Source organism: Sus scrofa, chromosome 12 (assembly GCF_054392235.1).
Source record: "Sus scrofa isolate SSC_HxYL_T2T_F1_AM1 chromosome 12, Sscrofa_HxYL_maternal_Yorkshire_Landrace_v2.0, whole genome shotgun sequence".
Taxonomy (NCBI): domain Eukaryota; kingdom Metazoa; phylum Chordata; class Mammalia; order Artiodactyla; family Suidae; genus Sus; species Sus scrofa.
In genome coordinates this window covers 6,312,505-6,333,633 of record NC_139394.1, presented here as the reverse complement: position 1 = coordinate 6,333,633, position 21,129 = coordinate 6,312,505, and the positions used below count along the sequence as shown (strand labels likewise).

At 54.6% G+C, this 21,129-nt stretch overlaps 1 protein-coding gene and 1 long non-coding RNA gene across 2 annotated transcripts; both read left to right on the top strand.

Moving 5' to 3' along the window:
• Positions 1-25: 25 nt before the first annotated feature.
• LOC146398014 (uncharacterized) lies at positions 26-8,891 on the top strand. The gene is made up of 4 exons (XR_014820812.1): positions 26-145; positions 3,208-3,441; positions 4,652-4,730; positions 5,161-8,891. It is a non-coding gene; the product is annotated as an uncharacterized LOC146398014 (long non-coding RNA).
• Positions 8,892-9,044: 153 nt separating this feature from the next.
• Positions 9,045-20,944, top strand: CDR2L (cerebellar degeneration related protein 2 like). The gene is made up of 5 exons (XM_003482949.5): positions 9,045-9,547; positions 15,590-15,702; positions 16,018-16,166; positions 16,719-16,883; positions 18,401-20,944. Exons 1-5 carry the CDS (start codon positions 9,469-9,471, stop codon positions 19,290-19,292), a joined length of 1,398 nt encoding a protein of 465 aa, XP_003482997.1. The 5' UTR covers positions 9,045-9,468; the 3' UTR covers positions 19,293-20,944.
• The last annotated feature ends 185 nt before the right edge of the window (positions 20,945-21,129 follow it).

Genomic DNA, 21,129 nt, shown 5'->3' with positions numbered 1-21,129 from the left:
CGATAGGACTCCGCCCCCCGCACCTGCCGCGCCCCGCACCGCCCACTCCCGGCGCCCGGGGTCTGCCGCTCCCATCCACTGTCGTAGCCCTCCCGGCGTCCTTCTTATCCGGATCCAGTGCCTCCAGGCCCTTTCTTCTGTGTCGGTGCGTTATTCCCCCCCGCTTCCCCCCCCCCGCCTCTCCCATTACCACCCAGCCCCCAGGGCCTGCATCCTTCCCAACCTCGCGTCCCCCGCCCCCGCTCCTCACCATTGGTCCCCACGCCATCACTGGGCCCACACTTTCAAAACCAGCCTTCTCCAGTTTCTTCCTTGTAATCCCTGTCCTCCCCACTTTGTTTTTTTCCCTGAGCATCCGTTCTTTCGGTTCCCCTTTTACTGACCTATCAACCCACATGTCCCCTGTAATCCAGTCACAGGCTGAACCTCGGTGGAAGCGGGGTGTTCACTCAGTGTCCCTGCTCCAGGAAAGCAGCGTCCCTTCCCTGATGAGAGCTAGAGGCCCCTCTGGGTCCCACGACTCCTTTCTGGCCACCTGCCTTCTCTGAGAATTCTTTTAGGTTCATCCATTTCAACAAATATGTTGAGGAACTAGTATTTACCAACATGGTGTCAGGGGTAGGGCAGAGGGGGCCTAAGTCACAGGGTCTGCCCTCTAAGAGCAGTTGGCAAGGGAGAGAAACTAGGAAGGAATTAGTTATGGTTCAACTCAGTGAGGCAAATTAATAATAATAGCAGTAGTAATAATAATAGTGACGAAATACCTCTTACACAACAAACACCTGCCTCTGAGATAGGTATTCGCCCCATTTTACACCAGAGGAAACTGAGGCTCAAAGCAATTAAGTTGCCCCAAATCACACAACTAGTAAAGAACAAAGCCAAAAAGGCAAATCCAACTCTGACTCCCAAAGAGGCTGCATTTTTTCAACATTATCTTGCATGCTGTGTCCGGAAGCTTCTGGAAATCCTAGCAGCTTCAAAAGGAAGTGACGTTTAGTTTAAATTGGAATGCCACAGGTGAAAAATGAGAGGCGCACCATCTAGGCACAAAGGCAGGGTAGGACAGATGAGGAGGTGGGAGGCAGGAGACAGGGATGTCATTATGTCACTGAATGAGCAGACTGGACAGGATAGCTCTGTCCTTGCTCCAGAGGTGGGTTTTCTCTGCTTTGGATGAAATCTTCCAGGTTCCGTGGCTTTTCTAATCACTTTGAGATAACAAATGAATAGAACCTTTATTTGGCATTAAAAAAAAAAAAAAAAATCCAGTCCACCCTACAAATCACCCAGCCCTAGGCCAGGCCAACGTGACATTAAAAACTCTGACTCTTGGAGTTCCTGTCATGGCGCAGCGGAAACGAATCCAACTAGGAACCATGAGGTTGCGGGTTTGATCCCTGTAGGCCAGCAGCTGTAGCTCCGATTGGACTCCTAGCCTGGGAACCTCCATATGCCACCGGTGTGGCCCTAAAAAGACAAAAGACAAAGAAAAGAAAAAGAAAAACTCTGAATCTTGTTCATTAGGGAAGTACAAATTGAAACCACAACGCAATAACTGTTATATACCTATTCGAATGTGTTAAAAAACAAAGGAGTTCCTCTCATGGCACAGTGGTTAACGAATCCGGCTAGGAACATGAGGCTGTGGGTTCGATCCCCGGCCTTGATTAGTGGGTTAAGGATCCGACTTTGCCATGAGCTGTGGTGTAGGCTGCAGACGCAGCTTGGATCCCGTGTTGCGGTGGCTGTGGGGTAGGCCAGGAGGTACAGCTCCGATTCGACCCCTAGTCTGGGAACCAAAATATGCTGCAGGTGCGGCCCTAGGAAAAAAAAGAAAAGACCAAAAAACAAACTAAAATTTAACGGTATCAAATACTGGTGAGGGTAAGGAGCATGTTTATATTTTCTTATAAAGTTACAAATACAATTACTATACAACTCAATAGTCCCACTTTTGGTATTTACCCAGTAGGAATGAAGACATATATCCACACAGAAAGCTTGGGTCATACATATAGCAATTTCATTCATAATTACCAAAACCTGGAAACAACCCAAATGTCCAACATCTGATGAATAAACAGACTGCAGTTTATCCATACAATGGGCCGCTGTGGCTCCAAAGGTTCAGAACCCCACTAGCATCTGTGAGGATGTGGATTCAATCCCTGGCCTCGCTGCAAGCACAGGTCAAAGACGCAGTGCTGTGGCTGTGGCATAGGCCAGCAGCTGCAACTCCAAATCAACCCCTAGCCTGGGAATTTCCAGATGCTGCAGATGTGGCCCTAAAAAAAAAGAAAAGAAAAATGTCAAAAACCCTGTGTCAGACACAAGAGGCAATGTACTGTGTTATGTCATCTATATGCCATTCTGGAAAAGGCAAAATATTGGGACAGCAGATCCATGGTTACTATGGACTGGGTGCAGGATGAGACAAGTGACTGTCCAAAGGTTATGAGGAGACTTCTGGAAGTGAGGAATACTTTGATTCTACCTTTTCATTATGGTGGTGGTTCTATGACTGGATATGTTTGTCAAAGTTCATGTAACGTATATCCATAGTGGATATATTTTACTATATGTCAATTTTACCTCAAGAAAGAAACCAAAAACCAATGCAGGTGCTACTCAGCCATGCCAAAGGAGTAATTGTGAGCCCCATGGTCTTGCCTCTCATTCAAAGCCATTTCTCTCTCTTTTTTTTTTTTTTTTTTTTTTTCCTGTCTTTTCTCTTTTTGGGGCCGCTCCCGTGGCATATGGAACTTCCCAGGCTAGGGGTCTAATTGGAACTGTAGCCTACGGCCTACATCACAGCCACACCAGATCCGAGCCGTGTCTGTGACCTACACCACAGCTCACAGCAATGCCGGATCCTTAACCCACTGGTCGAGGTCAGGGATTGAACCCACAACCTCATGGTTCCTAGTCAGATTCATTTCCTCTGTGCCACAACAAGAACTCCTCTCTTTCTTTCTTTCTTCCTTTATTTATTTCTTTCCTTCCTCCCTCCCTTCCTTCCTCTCTCTCTTTCTCTCTTTCTTTCTTTCCAGAGCCATTTCTGATGGTTTTGGCACAGTAGGACCTTGAAACTTGGTTGTCAACTTGATGTGTGTTCTAGATACTATCACTGTTCAACAACCACGCCAGCAAACTTGGTCTGAAACAATAACCATTGTATTGTAAATTCCATCATTACTAATTTAGACAGGACCCAGCTGAAGTGGCTTCTGTCTGCGCCATGAAGTCTGGGGTCTCAGCTGCAAAGACCAGCATAGCCAGAGGAGGAGTTAACTCAGAACAGCTGGGACCTAGAATCACCTGGAGGCTTCTAACCCACATATCTGGGCTGGGAAGACTCAAAGGCTGGGCTCAGCTGGAGCTGAAGAGGGAAACACACACAGCGAGGACGCTGGGCTCTGAGAAGGTGTGCCGGAAAGGGTGCGTACACAAAGGGTGTCCCTGGAGAAAAAGGAGGAAGCTCCATGGCCATTGAGTACCCAGCCTGGGAATAACACATAGTGGCTTCCACCATACTCTATTGCTAAAGCGATCCCAAGCCCTCCAGATTCAAGGGGAGCAGACTTAAGCCCACCTCCCCAAGGAAGACGGGTCAAAGAAGTTGGTACCATATACAAAACTGCCACGTGGTGGGCGATTCTGTCCTCCATACTTCTTCCCCCCAAGCCCAATCCTTCTCTCTCCTGACCTTGTCTTTAAGTCTTCTCTCCTCCTTAAAGGGCACCTCCCAGGTACTCAAAATCCAGAAATCCAGTGCCACCCTGCTGTCACCCCACCGCCAACCCATCACCAAGACCCGCTGATGTTCTCCCCGAAACGGATACATTATCAATTCTACCTCACTCATCTCCACTGCCCCACCTGTGCCAGGGTCCCCATCCTCTCCCATCTGCTGCAGCCTCCACTCCTACTCCCTCTTAATCTATTCTCTGCACAATGGCCCGAGGAATTGTGAAATGCAGCTCACAAGGCTTCCCCACTAAAGACACCTCAGAGCCTGTGGTTAGGGTCAACTTTCTCCGGGCCCCACTGTGACCCCCCAAGGCCTCACATGATCTGAGTCCTGCTCCCACTCCCCCAGCCCCCAGGTCCCACCCACACTGATCTTCCTTTATTTCTTCAAACTGTCTAAGCTCTTTCTGCCTGAGATCTCTGTACAGGTTGTTCCTTCTGACTGAGACATTCCTCCTCCCACTCTTCATGTGTCCCCTTCTCATGTTTTAGGGTCTTAGCTTAAAAGTCTCTTTCCCTGAGGGAGTTCCAGTTGTGGCTCAGTGGAAATGAAACCGCCTAGTATCCAGGTAGTATCCATGAGGACTTGGGTTCGATTCCTGGCCCCGACCAGCAGGTTAAGGATCTGGTGTTGCCGTGGCTGTGGTGTAGGCTGGCAGCTGTAGCTCTGATTCAACCCCTAGTCTGGGAACCTCCCTATGCCATGGGTTTGGCCCTGAAAAAAGTCTCTTTCCCTGAGAGACTTACCATCCCCAGCTGTTGTTATTTCAACCCCTAAAACTTTTACTGCCATCTTAAATGTGTTTGCTTTTTTGGATTGATTTACGTTGTCTCTCCCATGGAAATGCATGCTTCAGGCCATCAGGGGCTGGAGCTGTCTGCTTCTCTGCATCCCCAGCTCATGGCTCTGACCCAGCACACAGTGGCTAACTGATGAAGATAACTCCTGGGTGATCACCGAAGATGGAGCCACTTAGGTAATCCACTTTGGTCGGTAGGAATGACATGTTTTCACCCACTGTTTCTCAGATTTTTTTTTTTTTTTCTTTTGCCCCCTGGCCATGCCCACAGCATGCAGAAGTTCCTGGGTCAGGGATAAAACTCGAGCCATAGAAGCGACCCAAGCCATAGCAGTGATAACACTGGATCCTTTAACCACCAGGCTGCCAGGGAACTCCATCAGATTCATTTTTTAGTCCCTTAAGGAACATTTCAGGGGGAGCAAATGGATTTGTTCTGGGGCGGAGATGGCCAGGGAATACGGTTCTGTCATGGGTCTCAGAGCATTCATTTGTTCATTCGTCGGGCACCTGCTATGTGCCTCAAGGAGCTCTCAGCCTGCTGGGAGGCAGATGGATCCCAGGCTGGGGGTTGTATTCAGGCCCACGTCTCCCGCTTTGACTGCAGGCCTGCCCTGCCCCTGTGACTTCCCTACGAGGAAGATAAGACCCCTGGACGTCTCTCCGGCCCCCCTCTGGAGCCCTGCCGGAAGAGGGGTAGTGACAGGCAAGAAGAGGATCCTCCAGGTAAAAAAGTGATCCTGGGAGGAGTTCCCGCCGTGGTGCAGTGGGTTGAGAACCTGACTGCCGCAGCTCAGCTCACTGTACAGACCTGGGTTGGATCTCTGGCCCAGAGCAGTGGGTTAAAGGATCCGGTTGTTACTGCAGCTGAGGCTCCGATTCTATCCCTGGCCCCAGAGCTTCCATATGCCACAAAATAATAATAATAATAATAATCCTAAGAGCAAACATTGAAGACGGTTCTACGCATTTGGCCAAGAGTTAATTCTCCCAACACCCCGACGGGGAGGTATGAAAGGAGTAAGGATGAGGCCGCAGGAGGACGCGGCACAAACATCTCAAGGTCACTCTGCTGATGACAGGCCCGGAGGGTTTAAACGACAGGATTTGAGGCAGACACACAGAAGCGCTTCCTGACCACAAGGACTTGTGACCTCTAAAATAATTCTCTTTCAGAACAGACAGTTGTCTGGGACGCATTTGTATGGTGTCCGGGGGACGGGGTGGGGGATGGACACCAGCTGATCTCGCTCATTCAAATGCACTGAGTGCCTTACCCCGCCAGGCGCTGACCTCAGACTGGTGGAGGGGACAGATGGGGCGAGACCGTCAGTGCAATGGAAGCCCCCAGCGCTGCAAGGACGGGGCTGGGGACAGGGAGGGAAGCCCAGTCTGCAGGAGGTGGGCGTATCCAACCGAGGAAGGCGATCTGGTGTGGCCTGATCCCTTTTCCTCAACCCGAGATGCGCAGCGTGTAGGATCGGTGGATACAGAGGCGCAGGCTGGGAACCCTGCCCCTCCCCCAGGGTGGCTCAAGTGGCTGCGGAGGCCGAGACCCTCCAACGTCAGCGCTGCCTGCGCGGGCACCGTCATTTCCGGTGGGCTGGGCTGGGCTGGGAGTGGAGGGGGCCGCGCTCGCCCTCGAGGGGAGGGTTCTTCCCTGGTCAAGTCCCCGCTCCGAGCTCTTCCCCCTCCCGCTGGGATTCCGGGATCCTGCTTCTGCGCTCTGGTCCCAAATCCAGGATCTGGGCTTGCATCTCCCGGCTTGAGAATCGAGAGTCGGAGCTCGAGAATCGCTCCAGGTGGCCCGAGTGTCAAAGTGACCCCAGGGGAATTCATAATGCTCAAGGCTTGGGGACATCGAGGCCACCTCGGGCTCTGGCCATAGGCGCCAAGTCTTGATGCCCCTGCCGAGAAACACCACGAAATAGGTTTGCCCGATGCACAGATGAAGTACCAGGTGCTGGGGGTACCAACATTATGTTATACTGCCCATTCCTGAGCTTGGCTCTCTACCCTGCTTAGAGGAAAAGTCCTGATTCCAGAGCTTGTGGGCCGGTAGCTCAGGGAGGCTGAGGAATTTCCTTCTTCAAAGGCAGATCCGATTTTCCTCTTCGTGGGATAGTTTAGAAAATACTAAGTCTGCCCCCAAGGCATGGGGAGTGATCAAATTGGACAAGGAGCCTGGGGTTCCTGTGAGCCAACTCAGGCAAAGGGCCCCACAGGCACCCCATCCCTAAGCCACCCCAGCCTCTACCCTCTGCCCCCTGCAACTGAGTAGAGTTGGTGGCCCAGCGTCAGCTGACCCCCACCAGCCTCATGAGATGCGGGTGGGGGGAGGGCTTATCCAGCCTGTATCGCTCTGCCCAGGGCTCAGGCAGCAATAAGAATCCAGCCTTTGTGTCCTGCTTCTCCCCGCCAGGCGATGCTTCTGTGGCTGGGGCAGGGAGAGGGTGGCTCCAGGAAAGGAGGGTATTTGGGTCATGAGGAGGGTGTGGCCAGTGTGGTAAAGGCCAAAAGCTGAGAGGTGCCTTTGGAGCTGGATGTTTTCAGACATGGGTGTCATCTAAGTCATTGTTGAAAGCATCCTTAGCTGCAGGGGTTGGAGGTGAATTTTCAGGTTGAGAGGTTGCCTTTCATTGCTAGCATCCTCACTGCTCAAGCCCAGCCCCACACCCTCTGCCCTTGTTCTCTGGGGACTCCCTAAACTCCCTGGGTGGGAGGAGCCCTGGCTCCATTTCCACAGGGCTGCAGAAGGAAGAAATGAACACATGGGAGGAGGTTGGCAGTTTGGGAATGCCGACCAGATCCCTCTGGAACTCAGCCTCCCAACCTGCTTGTCCCTTAGACTCGTTTTGCCCCCATCTCAATGGCATCGCCACCATCCAGTGACTGAAGCCAGACGTCCAAGTCATCACTCTGATTCTGCAGTCAATTCATCTGCACATCTCAGTTTTACACCTTGAGCACTCTTCATCTGGCTCCACCTCCACTGCCACCAGCCTTGCCCATCCCACTTTTCTTCTCTTGTAGATGACCGCAAAGCCTCTGAACTGGTCTTCTTGCTTCCACTCTTGCTCCCCTCCAATCTGTGCTCCAAAATTGCCAGTGATATTTCACAACTGAAATATTGGTTCTCTTTGTCTATTTGGGTACACCCCCCCAAAAAAAAATCCCCTTCCCATGGCCCTAACTCCAATTCATCTCTCTTCTATTCACTCCACTCCAGCCCCACTGGGCTTCCATCAGTTCCTTATATGTGTTAAGCTCTTTCTGTCTTAGAACCTTTGACCTTGCTGTCACCTATGCCTAGAACACACTCTGCCCTCAGAGCTTGGCAGGACTGGCACCTTTTTGTATCAGCTTAGTTGTCACTCTCAAGGGAGGGCTTTCCTGAACCTTCCCCCAAACTTTCTTGCAGAACCCTGTTAATTTCCTTCATAGCACAAGTTGCAGGTTGTAATAGTTTGTTTATTTATCTCCATCAGAAAGAAAGCTACATGAGGGCAGAAACTGCCTGCATGTCAGCTATGGGGTGTTTTCCTTTTCTTCTTAAGTAAACTATTTTATTAAAATATAACATATTGGAGTTCCCATTGTGGCTTAACAGGTCGAGGACCCAACATAGTGTCTCGAGGATGCTGGTTGGACCACATCCCAACCCAACCTCTCCCTCAGCCAACCTTGCCTCCTCACTTTCTCTACAGGTGTTGACCCTTCTGAATAAGTTCAACACCCTGTCACATGTTTATTGGATCATTCTGGCCATGGGAGAAGTGCTTGGTCAAGTCTTTTACCCACTTTTCTACTGTGCTATCTTTCTTTTTCTTGTGGATTTGCAAGTGTTCTTTGTATATTCTGAATACAAGTCCTTTGTCGGATGTATTGGCCACATATATTCAGACTTAGTTATACTCAGGGTGCTTCAACAGTGCCAGCACAGGGTGGGTCCTAATGAGTTACATGTATGCCTGAGCCTGTAAACTCCTATGCTCGGATAGGTGAAACTGTATATGGTTTAATGGCTGTAACTGGATTCAGGATATGGGTTCCAAAGAGAGGGAAACAGGACCTTAAAGGGAAAGGCCCAGAATGCAGGTTACACTCAAAGTTCACTACTCCTGGCCTGATGTTTCAGGCCGCAGACATTCAAACATAATTTCTTAAAGGTAATTGTAAACTAATTTTCATTCATTCTAAGTGTCCATAGAAGGTAACAAATAGATGCTGAAGAGCCAGTTGTGAACAAAAGAGAAGATCATCGCTTTCAGGAGATCGACGAAGAGAGAGAGACGATAGGTAAACAAAATAAAAAGATTTCAGACATTGAGATGTAAACTGGAGTCCGACTTGAAGGGAAGGTGGGGTTGGTTCAGCAACCGCCAGACCAGGACGCCAGGGAGATCCCACCCTCGGGCCCGCCTCTAGCTTTGCATATGTCTCCTGATTGGTCAGAGGCAGCTGGCTCCACCCCGCGGAGCGGGGTGCTTGGGAAGCGCGGGGCCAACCCCGCCAAGATGCAGCGGAGGCTCTGGGTGTCGCCGGGTGGTCCCGGGGCAGCGCAGGCCGGAGCGGGGCAGGGGGCGCCCGCCTCGGCGCCCGCGAAATCCTAGCTCCCCAGACCTGTCGGCGTGCCTGGGCCTTCCTTGCCGCCGCCCGCCCTCCGTCCCCGCCCCTCCACCCTTTGTGCGGCCGCCGCCCGGTGCCCCCAGCTCCGCAGGACCCCGACCGGGCCGGATCGCGGCGGCGCGCCAACGGTCTGCGGCCGATGGCGAGGGGGCGCGGCGCGGGCGGGGGCGCTGCAGCCCGAGTTCGCGACGCGGGAGGCTCGGCCCGCCTCCGCTGCATTGTCCCGGGCCCTGCGCCCCGGCCCTGAGTAGCACCGCCGCAGCGCCCGCCTGCCGCCTGCGGGGCCATGCGGAGGGCTGCCAGGATGGAAGACTTCACTGCAGAGGAAGAGGAGCCCTGGTACGACCAGCAGGACCTGGAGCAGGGTGAGCGCAGGGGGTGGCAAATCGGGGAGCGCCCCGCGACCCCTGTCCGCTTCTCCATTGTTGGGAAGTAACACCCCGGGGAGGGCTGATCTGCACCCGGCGCGGCAGACTCGGAGGGGTGATGCGTCTGGAGAATGCGAACGTGGAGAGAGGGAGCGCTGCCCGGGAGGACTCGAACCGGACCGGTGGAGACCTGCAAAAGTGGAGGGAGCGGTCTTCCTCTTTCCCGGAACAACAGGGGCATATTTCACCTAGATTGCCTCCTCTGTCTTAGAGGCAAGAACTGCCCAGGCGCCCCGGGCATATTGGGGAGGGCCTGAGAGTCCTGGCTGGAAGTCTTTGGAGGCCAGGAGGTGGCTCCTTGGTTCTATTTTGCGGAGAGGGGTTTTGTGTGGGAGGTGTGTGTGGGTGCGCGCGCGGGTGTGTGTGCGGGGGGAAGTTATCCCATTCCAAATCCAGCGGCTCCCTTCCCTGCCCAGGACTCCTGAGCTCTAAGACTCCTAGAAAGTTTCCCCAACTCCCTTCCTCTCTACCCAGAGAGAGAATGGGGGTGCGGTACTTTGCCTGTGGAGAAGCAGAGACGGTCAGGAGTCCGATCTGCCTTGGAAGGGAGGAGTCCCCCGGCCCTTCCTCTCCCAAATGGCGCAAGGTTTGGGGGGGGGCAGGTTTGGGAATTCTGAGCAATACCCCAGATCACAGCCTGAGTAAAGAGGGAGCCACCTTCCCTTCTTTCCCATCTGAGGGCAAAGAGGGTGACTGGAAGGGGGTTAGAAGCTGGTGATGAGGTGGCCGAGGTGACATCACTCTGAGTAGGGGGCGGGGCTGTCAGGACAGGAAGGAGGAGGAGGCCTAAGAGGGTCAGGGCCAAGGCCTGCTGGAGCACTGCCGCACCCACCTTCTCCTCCCCAGAACGCCTCATATTGGATGATCAGAGGTGGAGGGGCTGGGAACATGTTCTAGGAGTGACCACAGTCACTCAGCAAGCCGGTGGGTATGGACACAGTCTGGTTCAGCGTGTGCCAACACCCTCTGCTCTGCGTCTCCAGCCATGGGGCCCAGACGCCTGCCTTGACCCTCATGTGAGCCATCTACCATCTACCCAGATCCCGGAGCCTTTGTTTTCTGGCCCTGACCCACATCCCCATGTGGCCCGATTTGCTGGCAGATGAGCCTGTGTCCTTGTCCTCAGTACTGTGGGTTAATCAGAGCCTCTGGGGGACCAGTGTGGGATGTGGGGTGCTGGGCTGAACGGTACCATACTCTATGCCCTGGAGGCTACCCTCAGCCTCCCTGCCTGGAGTGAGATGCCCAATAACGGCTGCAAGAAGCCCCTCCCCCATCCTGGGCACCAGCCCCCAAAACCTCACGGTGCGTAAACACCTATCAGGCTCCACTTAAGTGTCAGACACTATCCTGGGAGTTGGGAATAGACCCATCCCTGGCCTCCTAGGTGCACCTGGGCAGGTGGAGTTGGGCTTGTAACTGAATGCGGGTGATAAGATGCAGTGAGAGGACTTCATGGAAGAGGCAGGCCTGGAAGGAAAGATTGGAAGCTGAGTGCCTGGGAAGATGGCCTCCCGGGAGGCAGATGCTGATATTGTTGCTGTCTCGTCTCATTCCTGCTCCCCTAAGAAGCCTTTGGCATCGTGCCCAGCCCAGATGTGGGAGGAAGGAGCTAGGGACTAGGGGTGGAGATGTGCTGCATCCGGAGAGGGAGCGATGCAAGATTCCAGCTGGGCTGGGCGGCCGTGCTCTGGGGCCAGAGGTGGAGAACAGGCCCCGCAGGCCCCTGCTTTTCTGGCTTCGCTCGTCTGCAGCAGTCGGCCTGGCCTCTAGCCTGAGTAGTGGCCAGAGCCCAGGAACCAGAAATGAGGCAATCTCCAAAGAAACGAGCTTTCGACCCAAACCCAAATGTCTGCTTGCCATGAACTGCTTGTCGTGCTGAGCCTGGGGACATGATCTCTGCCCTTGGGAGTCTCCACATTCCAGCAGAGGAGGCAGAAATGGGATCAAACCAGCCACTGGGACAGAGCAACAGGGGGGACAGTGAGAACATTCTGAAGGCCTCCTGCTGTGAGACCCAAAAACCACTTACAGTCCCTTCTGAGCTGGAGGGTGACTAGGGGCCCCCAGGCAGGAGGAAGGCAGGAGGGAGGCAGACCCTCTAGGTGGAGGGGTGCTTATACCAAGGCACAGAGCCATGTGAAAAGATCACGCATGACTGGAAAGCAGGAATGATCTGGAGGGGGCAGGGGGCGGAGGACGTCTCAGACTCCCTCACTGAGGGCTGGGTGGTTGGGGGAGCTCTGTCCAAAGGCCACAGTCACACTGGGGATCAGGTGCCTGTGGCTTCCCCCGACCCTGAACCCAGTCCCCAAATTCTCTCCTGCCCAGCTGCTCCCTAGATGCCTCTGAGTGTCCTAGGATGTGTTTCTTCTCAGCTAGCCCCATGTCCCCTGAGGACATATCCCCAACGTTGCTTTCAGGAGCTTGGTCCTCCAGCTCCTCCTGTTTGACTTTGAAGCTGTCTGTCCCAGTGGAGGGAGGCAGTTGGGACAAACGAGGTCCTCCATTCTGTGTTCCCTCTGCCACTGCCACAAGCACCTGCAAAAATAGAAAAAGCCATTAATTATTAAGCGCTGGCACTCTCGCTGCCGGCCTCCCTCCCCCACCTTGGCCCAGGTGTGGCCTGGCCCTATGGGTACCGCTCTCCGGGCTGAGAGGTGGCTGCTGAGTCACAGATTTGAAGTCCCAGGCTCCTGACCTTGAGTCTCAGCCTCAGGGGAAGGCTCTGACATGGCAGGGGGAGGGAGGTGACCGGACCCCAATTCTGTGGACCCAGAGTTCATGACCTTTGTGCCCTGGAGGTTGCGGACAGGACCGCTGCAGGCCCGCCAGGTGGTAGATGGCCTCCCTCCCCCTTTATTTTTGTCCCTTGTCCCTATGCCCATCCCTGTCCTTTCCTACCTCTCTTCTCCAGAGTCTATGAAGCCCCGCCTTGACCCCAACCAGGAGAGGCAGTGGGATTTCAAAGTTTATTTTCAAAGCTACCCCCTTGGCTCCCAGTCTTTCACCCTTAGGCTCTGGAACATCACTGCTGGGCAACACTTCAGGAGGCATTCAGAGGGCAAAACTGCTGACGTCCACTGTAGGAGACCCCAGAAAACTCTGGGGGTCCAGGCCGGGGACATGCCAGTTCAGACTCAGCACCTTCCCGGCCCATGAATCTGGCTGTGACAGGCTGTATATTACTCCAGATTCGACTTCCGGCTTAGCTGGCTCCTCCATTCTCCCACTCCCAGGGCTCCCTCCCCTTCTGGTCCAGGGGGAGCTGTACCCTCCCCAGAACTGTCCCCAGCCCCCATCTAGCTGGTGTCCTTTCCCCAGCACTTGGCTCCACTCAGTCCCCTGTTCTGCAGCTTCTAGACTCCTCTCGTGATCCCTCCTGGAAGCTCTGGCCAGCTTAGCTTGCATTGTGATCCAGTTTCCTGGAGACAGTCTCTGAGATTCTCCCCGACCCCAAACCGCTTCTGTTGGGTTCCCTTCCTCCCTGTCTGTGAATCACTAGGTGGCCCAGGTCACGTTCATTGCCTTCAGCATCCTTGGTTCATAGACTTGCAGTTGCCCCAGCCCACGCTGCTGGCCGCACACACACAGCTCAGACGCTCACCTGGAAGGAAGAGCATACAATGCAGTTGTTCTTGGCCTTTCCTCACTCTGCCTTTGACCTTGAGCTCTAGGTTAAGTTACAGGGGCTCCACACAAGCCTCCCAACAGAGCCTGTCCCCCGATGCCCACGCAGGAGGCAGCATCAGTAGCAACGGCCTCTTCGCAGATCACCTGACAGATTTCAAGGAAAAAATGTTGATGTGTGTGATTTTTTTTTTTAATAATATACCTGAATTATTTGCTAGTGTTTATGGATGAGCCACATACTCACCATCCCACTAGAGAGAGCAGGACGATGGTGTTCCCCCTTCATCATGAACTGGGGGTGATCTTACCGAATTTCCACCAAACAGACAACGTAGCAAATTGAGTTCTCCTCCTCTTGGAGACCATAACATGCTCCTAGGTGTCCCTTATATTTATATTTATTTAAATATTGTATTTAAATATAGATGACTTATCTGTAAACATTTATAAATTATAAATATTTATATATTTAATTTTTATCATATAAATATATAAAATAGTCTAGGGAATTCCCCGGTGGTCTAATGGTTAGAACTCAGTGCTTACACCACTGTGGCCCCAGGTTCAAACCCTGGTCTGGGAACTGAGATCCCACCTCAAGCTGCTGCATGTGGCAGCTAAAATAATAATGATAATAATAATAATAGTCTATTTATAAAATGTGTTTTGAATATATATTCATAAATATATTACCCTTTGTTTCTAAAAGGAGTTCTGCATACATATGGGGAATTAGCCATCCCAAATGTCCAAATGTCGAGGTGCGCTCACACAGCTCCAGATGCACTTACGAGAATTTTTAGGGATTCTGGCACCTGCCGATTCCTTCCGACTCCTCCCCCCTCCCCACATACAGCTCCCTAAACACAGGCCAGATTCCCTCCCAGCCTCTCTATTTGTTTTCTTTTTTGGCCAAACCTGGGCATATGGCGTTCCTGGGCCAGGGATCAGATCCAAGCCACAGTTGCCACCTGCCACAGCTGCGGCAATGCCGGATCCTTAACCCACTGTGCCGGGCCAGGGGGATCAAACCTGCGACCCAGGGCTCCCAAGAGGCTGCAGATCCCGTTGGGCCACAGCAGGAACTCCCTGGCCTCTCTGATAGGTGTTCATTTACCTTTGGCTGGCATTAGGGAGAGGAGATTCCAGTCCTCCAGGGTGCAAGAATCAGGGCGACTAGGGGAAGGGGTTGGTTTTGCTGCCCAGGGAAAGGAGAAGGTTGCAGAGGGAGGCACGTATCACTGGGACCAAATGGTACCCAGCTGGGGAGAGGGAATCTGAATTCTGCTTCCAATGTGGCTATAAGCCATGTAATGATCTGGGCAGGTCCTCTTTCTTCCCTGTCCAGCCTGTCATCCATAGAATAAGGAGACTGGTCAAAAGAGCCCTGAAGCCTTGTCTGGTTCTAATACCCAGCAAGCCCTTCTGCCTCCACCCCCTCAGTGACCTCCACTTGGTCTTCCAAGCCCAACTCCAAGACTGCCCTTTGCCTGAGCCTCCCACCGCCCCCAGCCCCCATGGTGAACACTCCCCTACCTATTGTCTGCAGGCACTTGGCCCGGGTCTGCTGATGCTCTTATCACAGTCCACTCACTCGTTCTTTCAAAAAAAGATTTATTATTCACCTGCTTTGTGCCAGGAATTGTTCTAGATCCTGGGGATATCCCTGAACTGTGAGCAATGCTTAGTCAAGGGAAGATGAACAAGATAAATAAGCAAACTGTTTGGTAAAGTTAGCTGGTGGTATGGGCTAAGGAGAAAAACAAAGCGGGGGTGTGTGTGTGATTTTTTTTGTCTTTTTAGGGCTGTACCCGATGCATATGGAGGTTCCCAGGCTGGGGGCGAATTGGAGCTGAAGCTGCTGGTTTACGCCACAGCCACAGCCACATGGGATCCAAGCCACATCTGTGACCTACACCACAGCTCACAGCAACATGGGATCCTTAACCCAGGGATTAAACCTTCATCCTCATGGATGCTAGTCAGATTCGTTCTGCTGAGCCATGATGGGAACTCCATTTTTTTTTTTTTTTTTTTTTCCACTTTGAAACAATGTTTGAGGAAGGCCTCCTGGAGAAGGTAACATTAAAACACAGGCTTGGAGGCAGGGATGAGCCCTGGGAGTGTCTGGGGAGAGAACATTCCAGGCAGAAGCAACGGCTAGTGTCTTGGCTTTTACGTCCCCTTCCAGGCCGGGGGTCTCCCCAAGGGTGGCCCCTGTGTCCTGGTTCTCTTGGGACCCCTGAAGCCCAGCTCAGAATGAATGCTCAGAACATGAGTGGGGGGGCCTCTGACTTCCTTCTCAGCTGCTCATGTTCTTCCCACTCTCTGCCCTGTCCCCCCCAGACTTGCACTTGGCCGCAGAGCTGGGAAAAACGCTGCTGGAGAGGAACAAGGAGCTGGAGGAGTCTCTGCAGCAGATGTATTCCACCAACGAGGAGCAAGTTCAGGAGATTGAGGTGAGGGAACGTATGGGCCTTGCTTGTGCTCCCCCACCCATTAAGGGCCCCTTGGCCTTTGTGTACCTTTGTGCAGCTTAGGAAGAGGTACCCTCTTAGCAGGCCCAGCCTTGATCCAACAGCCTTGTGCAGTTTACAACCTGTGCAACTATCCCAGGCAGCCATATTGCATCACCGTCTTGACCCCTCCCTCCGCTGCACAGGAATACACTGAAGCAAACCTGTTCCTAGAGGTGGGAGGAGAGCCCAGGCAGAGACATCTTCCCCAACCCTGTTCTGAAAGGTTATTCACCCACCTCTCACCCCCACCCCCAGTACCTGACCAAGCAGCTGGATACGCTGAGGCACGTGAATGAGCAGCACGCCAAAGTGTACGAGCAGCTGGACCTGGCAGCCCGAGATCTGGAGCTGACCAACCAGAAGCTGGTGCTGGAGAGTAAGGCTGCCCAGCAGAAGATCCATGGGTGAGGACTGGGCAGAGGGCAGAGGGCAGAGGGCCGGGCGCTGCGGGAGAGGTTGGGATGGCCAGGAGAGGTCCAGAGCTGGGTGTACTTGTGTGCCCATGGACCAGTAGGTGTGACTCAGGCTCCTTCTCCCAGAAGCCACATTTGCCCTTGTCCATGTGGGCTGGTTTAATATTTAGGTCACAACCCTTCTTTAAGCAGCAACTCCGCACCAGGCTGTTCTAGGCACTGGGAATACAGTGATGGGGATGCAGAGACATTGTCCCGCCCTCCGGGAGGGACATCAGACCTGTAAATATTTTATTGCAGCGTAGGGCAATAAGCGATAGAAGGGTGTATACAGAACAGAAGGGACATGCTCCGCTTGGCCTCGGAGAGGGGGGGAAGCCTGGGTCCTTGGGCATACAAGGAGTTCCCAGTCTGACCTCAGCACCAGGCTCAAGGTTGCCTGCCTGTCCCCAACTCCCAAGTCCCTCTAGGACTGCAGTGAGGAGGGCTGGCCCCGTCTCCTGAAAGTCCCTCCTGTGCGTGTGTCCCCCACCCCATCCCCAGGCTGTCAGAGACCATTGAGCGCCTGCAGACTCAGGTCGAGGAGCTGCAGGCCCAGGTGGAGCAGCTTCGGGGCCTGGAGCAGCTGCGAGTGCGGCGGGAGAAGCGGGAACGCAGGCGCACCATCCATACCTTCCCCTGCCTCAAGGAGCTGTGCACCAGCCCCCGGTAGGTGAGGGCGCCACTAGTAGGCGAGCAGCCTGGACCTTGGACCGTGTCTCCAAGTGCCTGGGACTGTGAGCCACAGGAGGGAAGAAGGGATGGATGCCAGGCAGCAGGTGGGAACGAAAGTTGCTGCATTGTCCAGGCTATTGGAGAGGCTGATCCTGTTGCAAATGATAGTCAGCAGCTGGTGTTTATGAGCCCTGGCTGTGGGCCTACCACTCTGCTAAGTGAGTTAATTCTCATTGCAATACCGTGAGGTGTGGTTTATCATCCCTGCTACTCAGAGGAGGAATTGAAACTCCAAGGTTGTATGTCTTATCCAAGGTAACCTGTCTAGTAAGCCAGAATTCTCACCCCGGAGGAGTTAACCACTCCACCTTTCAGTTCCTGTTAAGTTTTTTAATGGGATGACTTCCTAATATAAGAATACACAACGTGGGGGTTCCCACTGTGGTTCAGAGGTAACAAACCCAACCAGTATCCATGAGGATGCAGGTTTGCGCCCTGGCCCCGCTGAGTGGGTTAAGGATCTTGCCTTGTTACAGTGTAGGCTGGCAGCTCCAATTCAACCCCTAACCCAGAAATCATCCATATGCCACAGGTGCAGCCCTTAAAAAGAATTACATGCCACAGCTTGAGGTAACACAGATCCATAACCCACTGGGGAGACCAGGGATCAAACCCACATCTTCATGGATACTAGTTAGGTTCTTAACCCACTGAGCCACAACGGGAACTCCCATGAGGTGCATTTAGTGAGTATTTCTTTTTTTTCTTCTTTTTTGTCTTTTTAGGGCCGCACCCACAGCATATGGAGATTCCCAGGCTAGGGGTCTAATCAGAGGTGCAGCTGCCAGCCTACACCACAGCCACAGCAACGCAGGATCTGAGCCACATCCGCCACCCACCCCACAGCTCACCGCGAGGCCAGATCCTTAACTGGCTTATCCCAGAGCGGGGCCAGGGATCGAACCCGCAACTTCATGGTTTCTAGTCGGGTTCCTTAACGACTGAGCCATGACGGAAACTTCTTTACTATTTCAATAAAGGTCCTGGCAGGAGACAGCGCCTCGCCCAAAGTAACTGATTAATAAAGAGGGGGGAGGGAGGTGTAGGGAACCCATGGGCACACTGCAGCACCCTAGGGCTGCATCAGTGAGGAGCTGTTGACCCATCCTGAGGCCTAAAGGGACCAGGAGACGGGAGGTGACTGATACCTAGAAAGCGTGGAGAGCGCTGCCTGTCCGGCAGTAACCCGGAAGGGACAGGGAGGAGACATTCCCCAGGACCTCCCTCTGCTCCCGCCCCCGGCCCCCCTGTGGGGCTTCCCATTGGCTGAGCCCAAGAGCCGGAAGCCTGGCTGAAGCGGTTCGCTATGGTCAACCTCCCAGGGCGGAGAGTGGCTCCGGGGGGGCAGACAGACCCTCCAGCCCAGTGGAGGAGAGAGATGGGACGGGGCTGGGGGCTCGCCCATGCCCACCCGCCCTCTTCCCACGTGCTCCCGCTCCCCGCCTCCCCAGATGCGAGGATGCCTTCCGGCTGCACAGTTCCTCGCTGGAGCTGGGCCCACGGCCCCTGGAGCAGGAGAACGAGCGGCTGCAGACCTTGGTGGGAGTGCTGCGTTCCCAGGTGAGCCAGGAGCGGCAGCGCAAGGAGCGGGCGGAGCGCGAGTACGCGGCGGTGCTCCAGGAGTACTCGGAGCTGGAGCGGCAGCTGTGCGAGATGGAGGGCTGCCGCCTCCGCGTGCAGGAGCTGGAGGCCGAGCTGCTGGAGCTGCAGCAGATGAAGCAGGCGAAGACCTACCTGCTGGGCCGGGAGGACCACCTGGCCGAGGCCCTGCTGGCTCCCCTCACCCAGGCGCCTGAAGCCGACGACCCCCAGCCCGGCAGCGGGGACGACTCAGGCACCCAGGACGGGGTCTCCTCTCCGGCGGCCTCCCCGGGCCACGTCGTGCGCAAAAGCTGCAGCGACACGGCGCTCAACGCCATCGTGGCCAAAGACCCAGCCAGCCGGCTCGCAGGCAACCTCACGCTGCACGCCAACAGCGTGCGCAAGCGGGGCATGTCCATCCTGCGCGAGGTGGACGAGCAGTACCACGCGCTGCTGGAGAAGTACGAGGAGCTGCTGAGCAAGTGCCGACAGCACGGGGCGGGGGTGCGGCACGCGGGCGTGCAGACCTCGCGGCCCATCTCCCGGGACAGCTCGTGGAGGGACCTCCGGGGGGGTGACGAGGGCCAGGGGGAGGCCAAGGCAGGTGAGAAGAGCCTGAGCCAGCACGTGGAGGCTGTGGACAAGCGGCTGGAGCAGAGCCAGCCTGAGTACAAGGCTCTCTTCAAGGAGATCTTCTCCAGGATCCAGAAGACCAAGGCCGACATCAACGCCACCAAAGTCAAGACGCACAGCAGCAAGTGACAGTTTCCTGGCCTGCATGGGGTCCCTTGTACCTGGGCCGTGCAGCCTCTGGTGAGTGAAGGAGCCCTACGCTGCCATAGACCCCAGTGGGAGGCCGCGCTCTGACCCAGGGACCCCAGTTCCTTGCAGATGTGGGAGCCGGTCAATACGTCCTGCCTCCCAGGACCCTTCACCATCCTTCCTCTGCCCAAAAGCGCAGCCAAGAGTTTGAAAGCCAAACGACCCCACTCCCCTGGGGAGCCCCAGCTCCCCAGCCCCCGCTTCCCCACCCTGGGCTTCGATCTCAGATTTGTGGCCAGGCTTCTGAAAGCCATTCTGGACCAGTTGGCTTCCCCCCACTCCCCAAAGTTTGGGGGTTTTTGAGGGATGTTTTGCAATGCAAGGTCTCCCTGACCCCTTGCCACAACTGGAAACACTTGAAGGGGGACCCCAGAGCCAGCTGTTGCAGCTTCCAGGGGTCTCCTGGACCGCTCACTGCTTCCCCCCAGCTGTGATGTGCTGTCATTCGCCTAGCACCAGCTGTCGCACCCCTAGGGTCCTGACCAGGTCAGAGATGGCCTCTGCCACGCAGAGCAGCAAGCCTCAGCCAGGCTGGAGTGGCCCCAACTCCAGCCCCAGTGAAGGCTGGCTTCTCCCTGGAGACCCTCAGCCCATCGCAGATCTGTAGCCAATCAACTCAGAGCCAGCTTCCCCTGGTCCCAGCCCCGGAAATGCCTTCTGGGCATCAAGCCTTCCAGGGGTCCGGGCAATGGGGAGCCCTCTATCTCTGCACGCCTCCTCTGACTCACCGAGCTTGGCCTCTGCCTGTCCCCATCTCAGGGACCGTGACATGTCTCATTCACTCCCACGCTCCCCTCTAGGCCAAGGTCGTGCCTGCCACCCCCAGAATGCCCTGGGCATGTGCCACCTGCCTGCAGTCCCAGCATCCTCCCCTCCTCCCCTTAACTGGAGACCACCCAAGACTCCCACCCCACACTGGGCAGTATTGAAATGGGACTGGATGTAGCACATGTCTCCTCCTTCCCATAACATGCATGCTCTTAACCTCCCACTTTTGTGGGGGGCTTTTGAGGACCCACCAGGGTCAGGAGTTTAATCTCTTGTTGAGACTTCAGAAGGTCCACTTCAGCTAAGAGATGCCCAGGTCCCCAGCTTGCCCTGAGCAATTCCTCAGGGTTCCCACTTCTGTCCACCACCCATCCTGAGACCTTAGACATCGGAGGAGCCACACAGCCCAGTGGAAGGCGGTGGCCCTGGCCTCTGTGCTGGGAGCCCAGTGGGGAACCTTCATGCCTTATTTGTTTCTAAGGGGTAAAGGGGTTTTCTTAACAAGCAGGCCCGACCCTCCCTGGAGGCGCCACCCTGCTCTCCGGGCGGCACCGTGATGAGCCCTGTCCGCTGGTCCTTCCGTTCACACATCTCGGAACCCTTTGTCCTTTGGTGCTGGGCAGCGCCCAGCCCTCTGTGTGTCATTGTCATCTGGGTGGAGGGGATGGGGTGGGATGGGTCGGGGAAGGGCTCCTGCCTGTTTGCTCCCCAGTTCTGTAGCTGCCCACCAGCGTCACCTTTGAAGTGTACATGAGAGAAATATATTTACAAATGCTTTATTCTCTTCTTTAATAAAAAACGCAGCAGTATTCTAAAAGCAGAAATGGCCCCAGAGCCATGGTCCTGTCTCTGTGCATCTCACACACCAACCTCCCATCACTCAGCTCTGGGGAGCGGGGAAGGAGGGCACATCCTGAGCTTCAGTCCCCCATGACTGGCAGCCAAGAGTTCCCATCAAGGCTTAGCGGTAACAAACCCGACTAGTATCCATGAGGACTTGGGTTTGATC

Excerpts from the sequence above, each read along its gene's own strand:
- CDR2L (XM_003482949.5), top strand. The coding sequence starts at position 9,469 with ATGCGGAGGGCTGCCAGGATGGAAGACTTCACTGCAGAGGAAGAGGAG. Across the intron at positions 16,167-16,718 it reads GCCCAGCAGAAGATCCATGG|GCTGTCAGAGACCATTGAGC; the intron begins GTGAGGACTGGG and ends CCCCATCCCCAG. Across the intron at positions 16,884-18,400 it reads GAGCTGTGCACCAGCCCCCG|ATGCGAGGATGCCTTCCGGC; the intron begins GTAGGTGAGGGC and ends CCGCCTCCCCAG.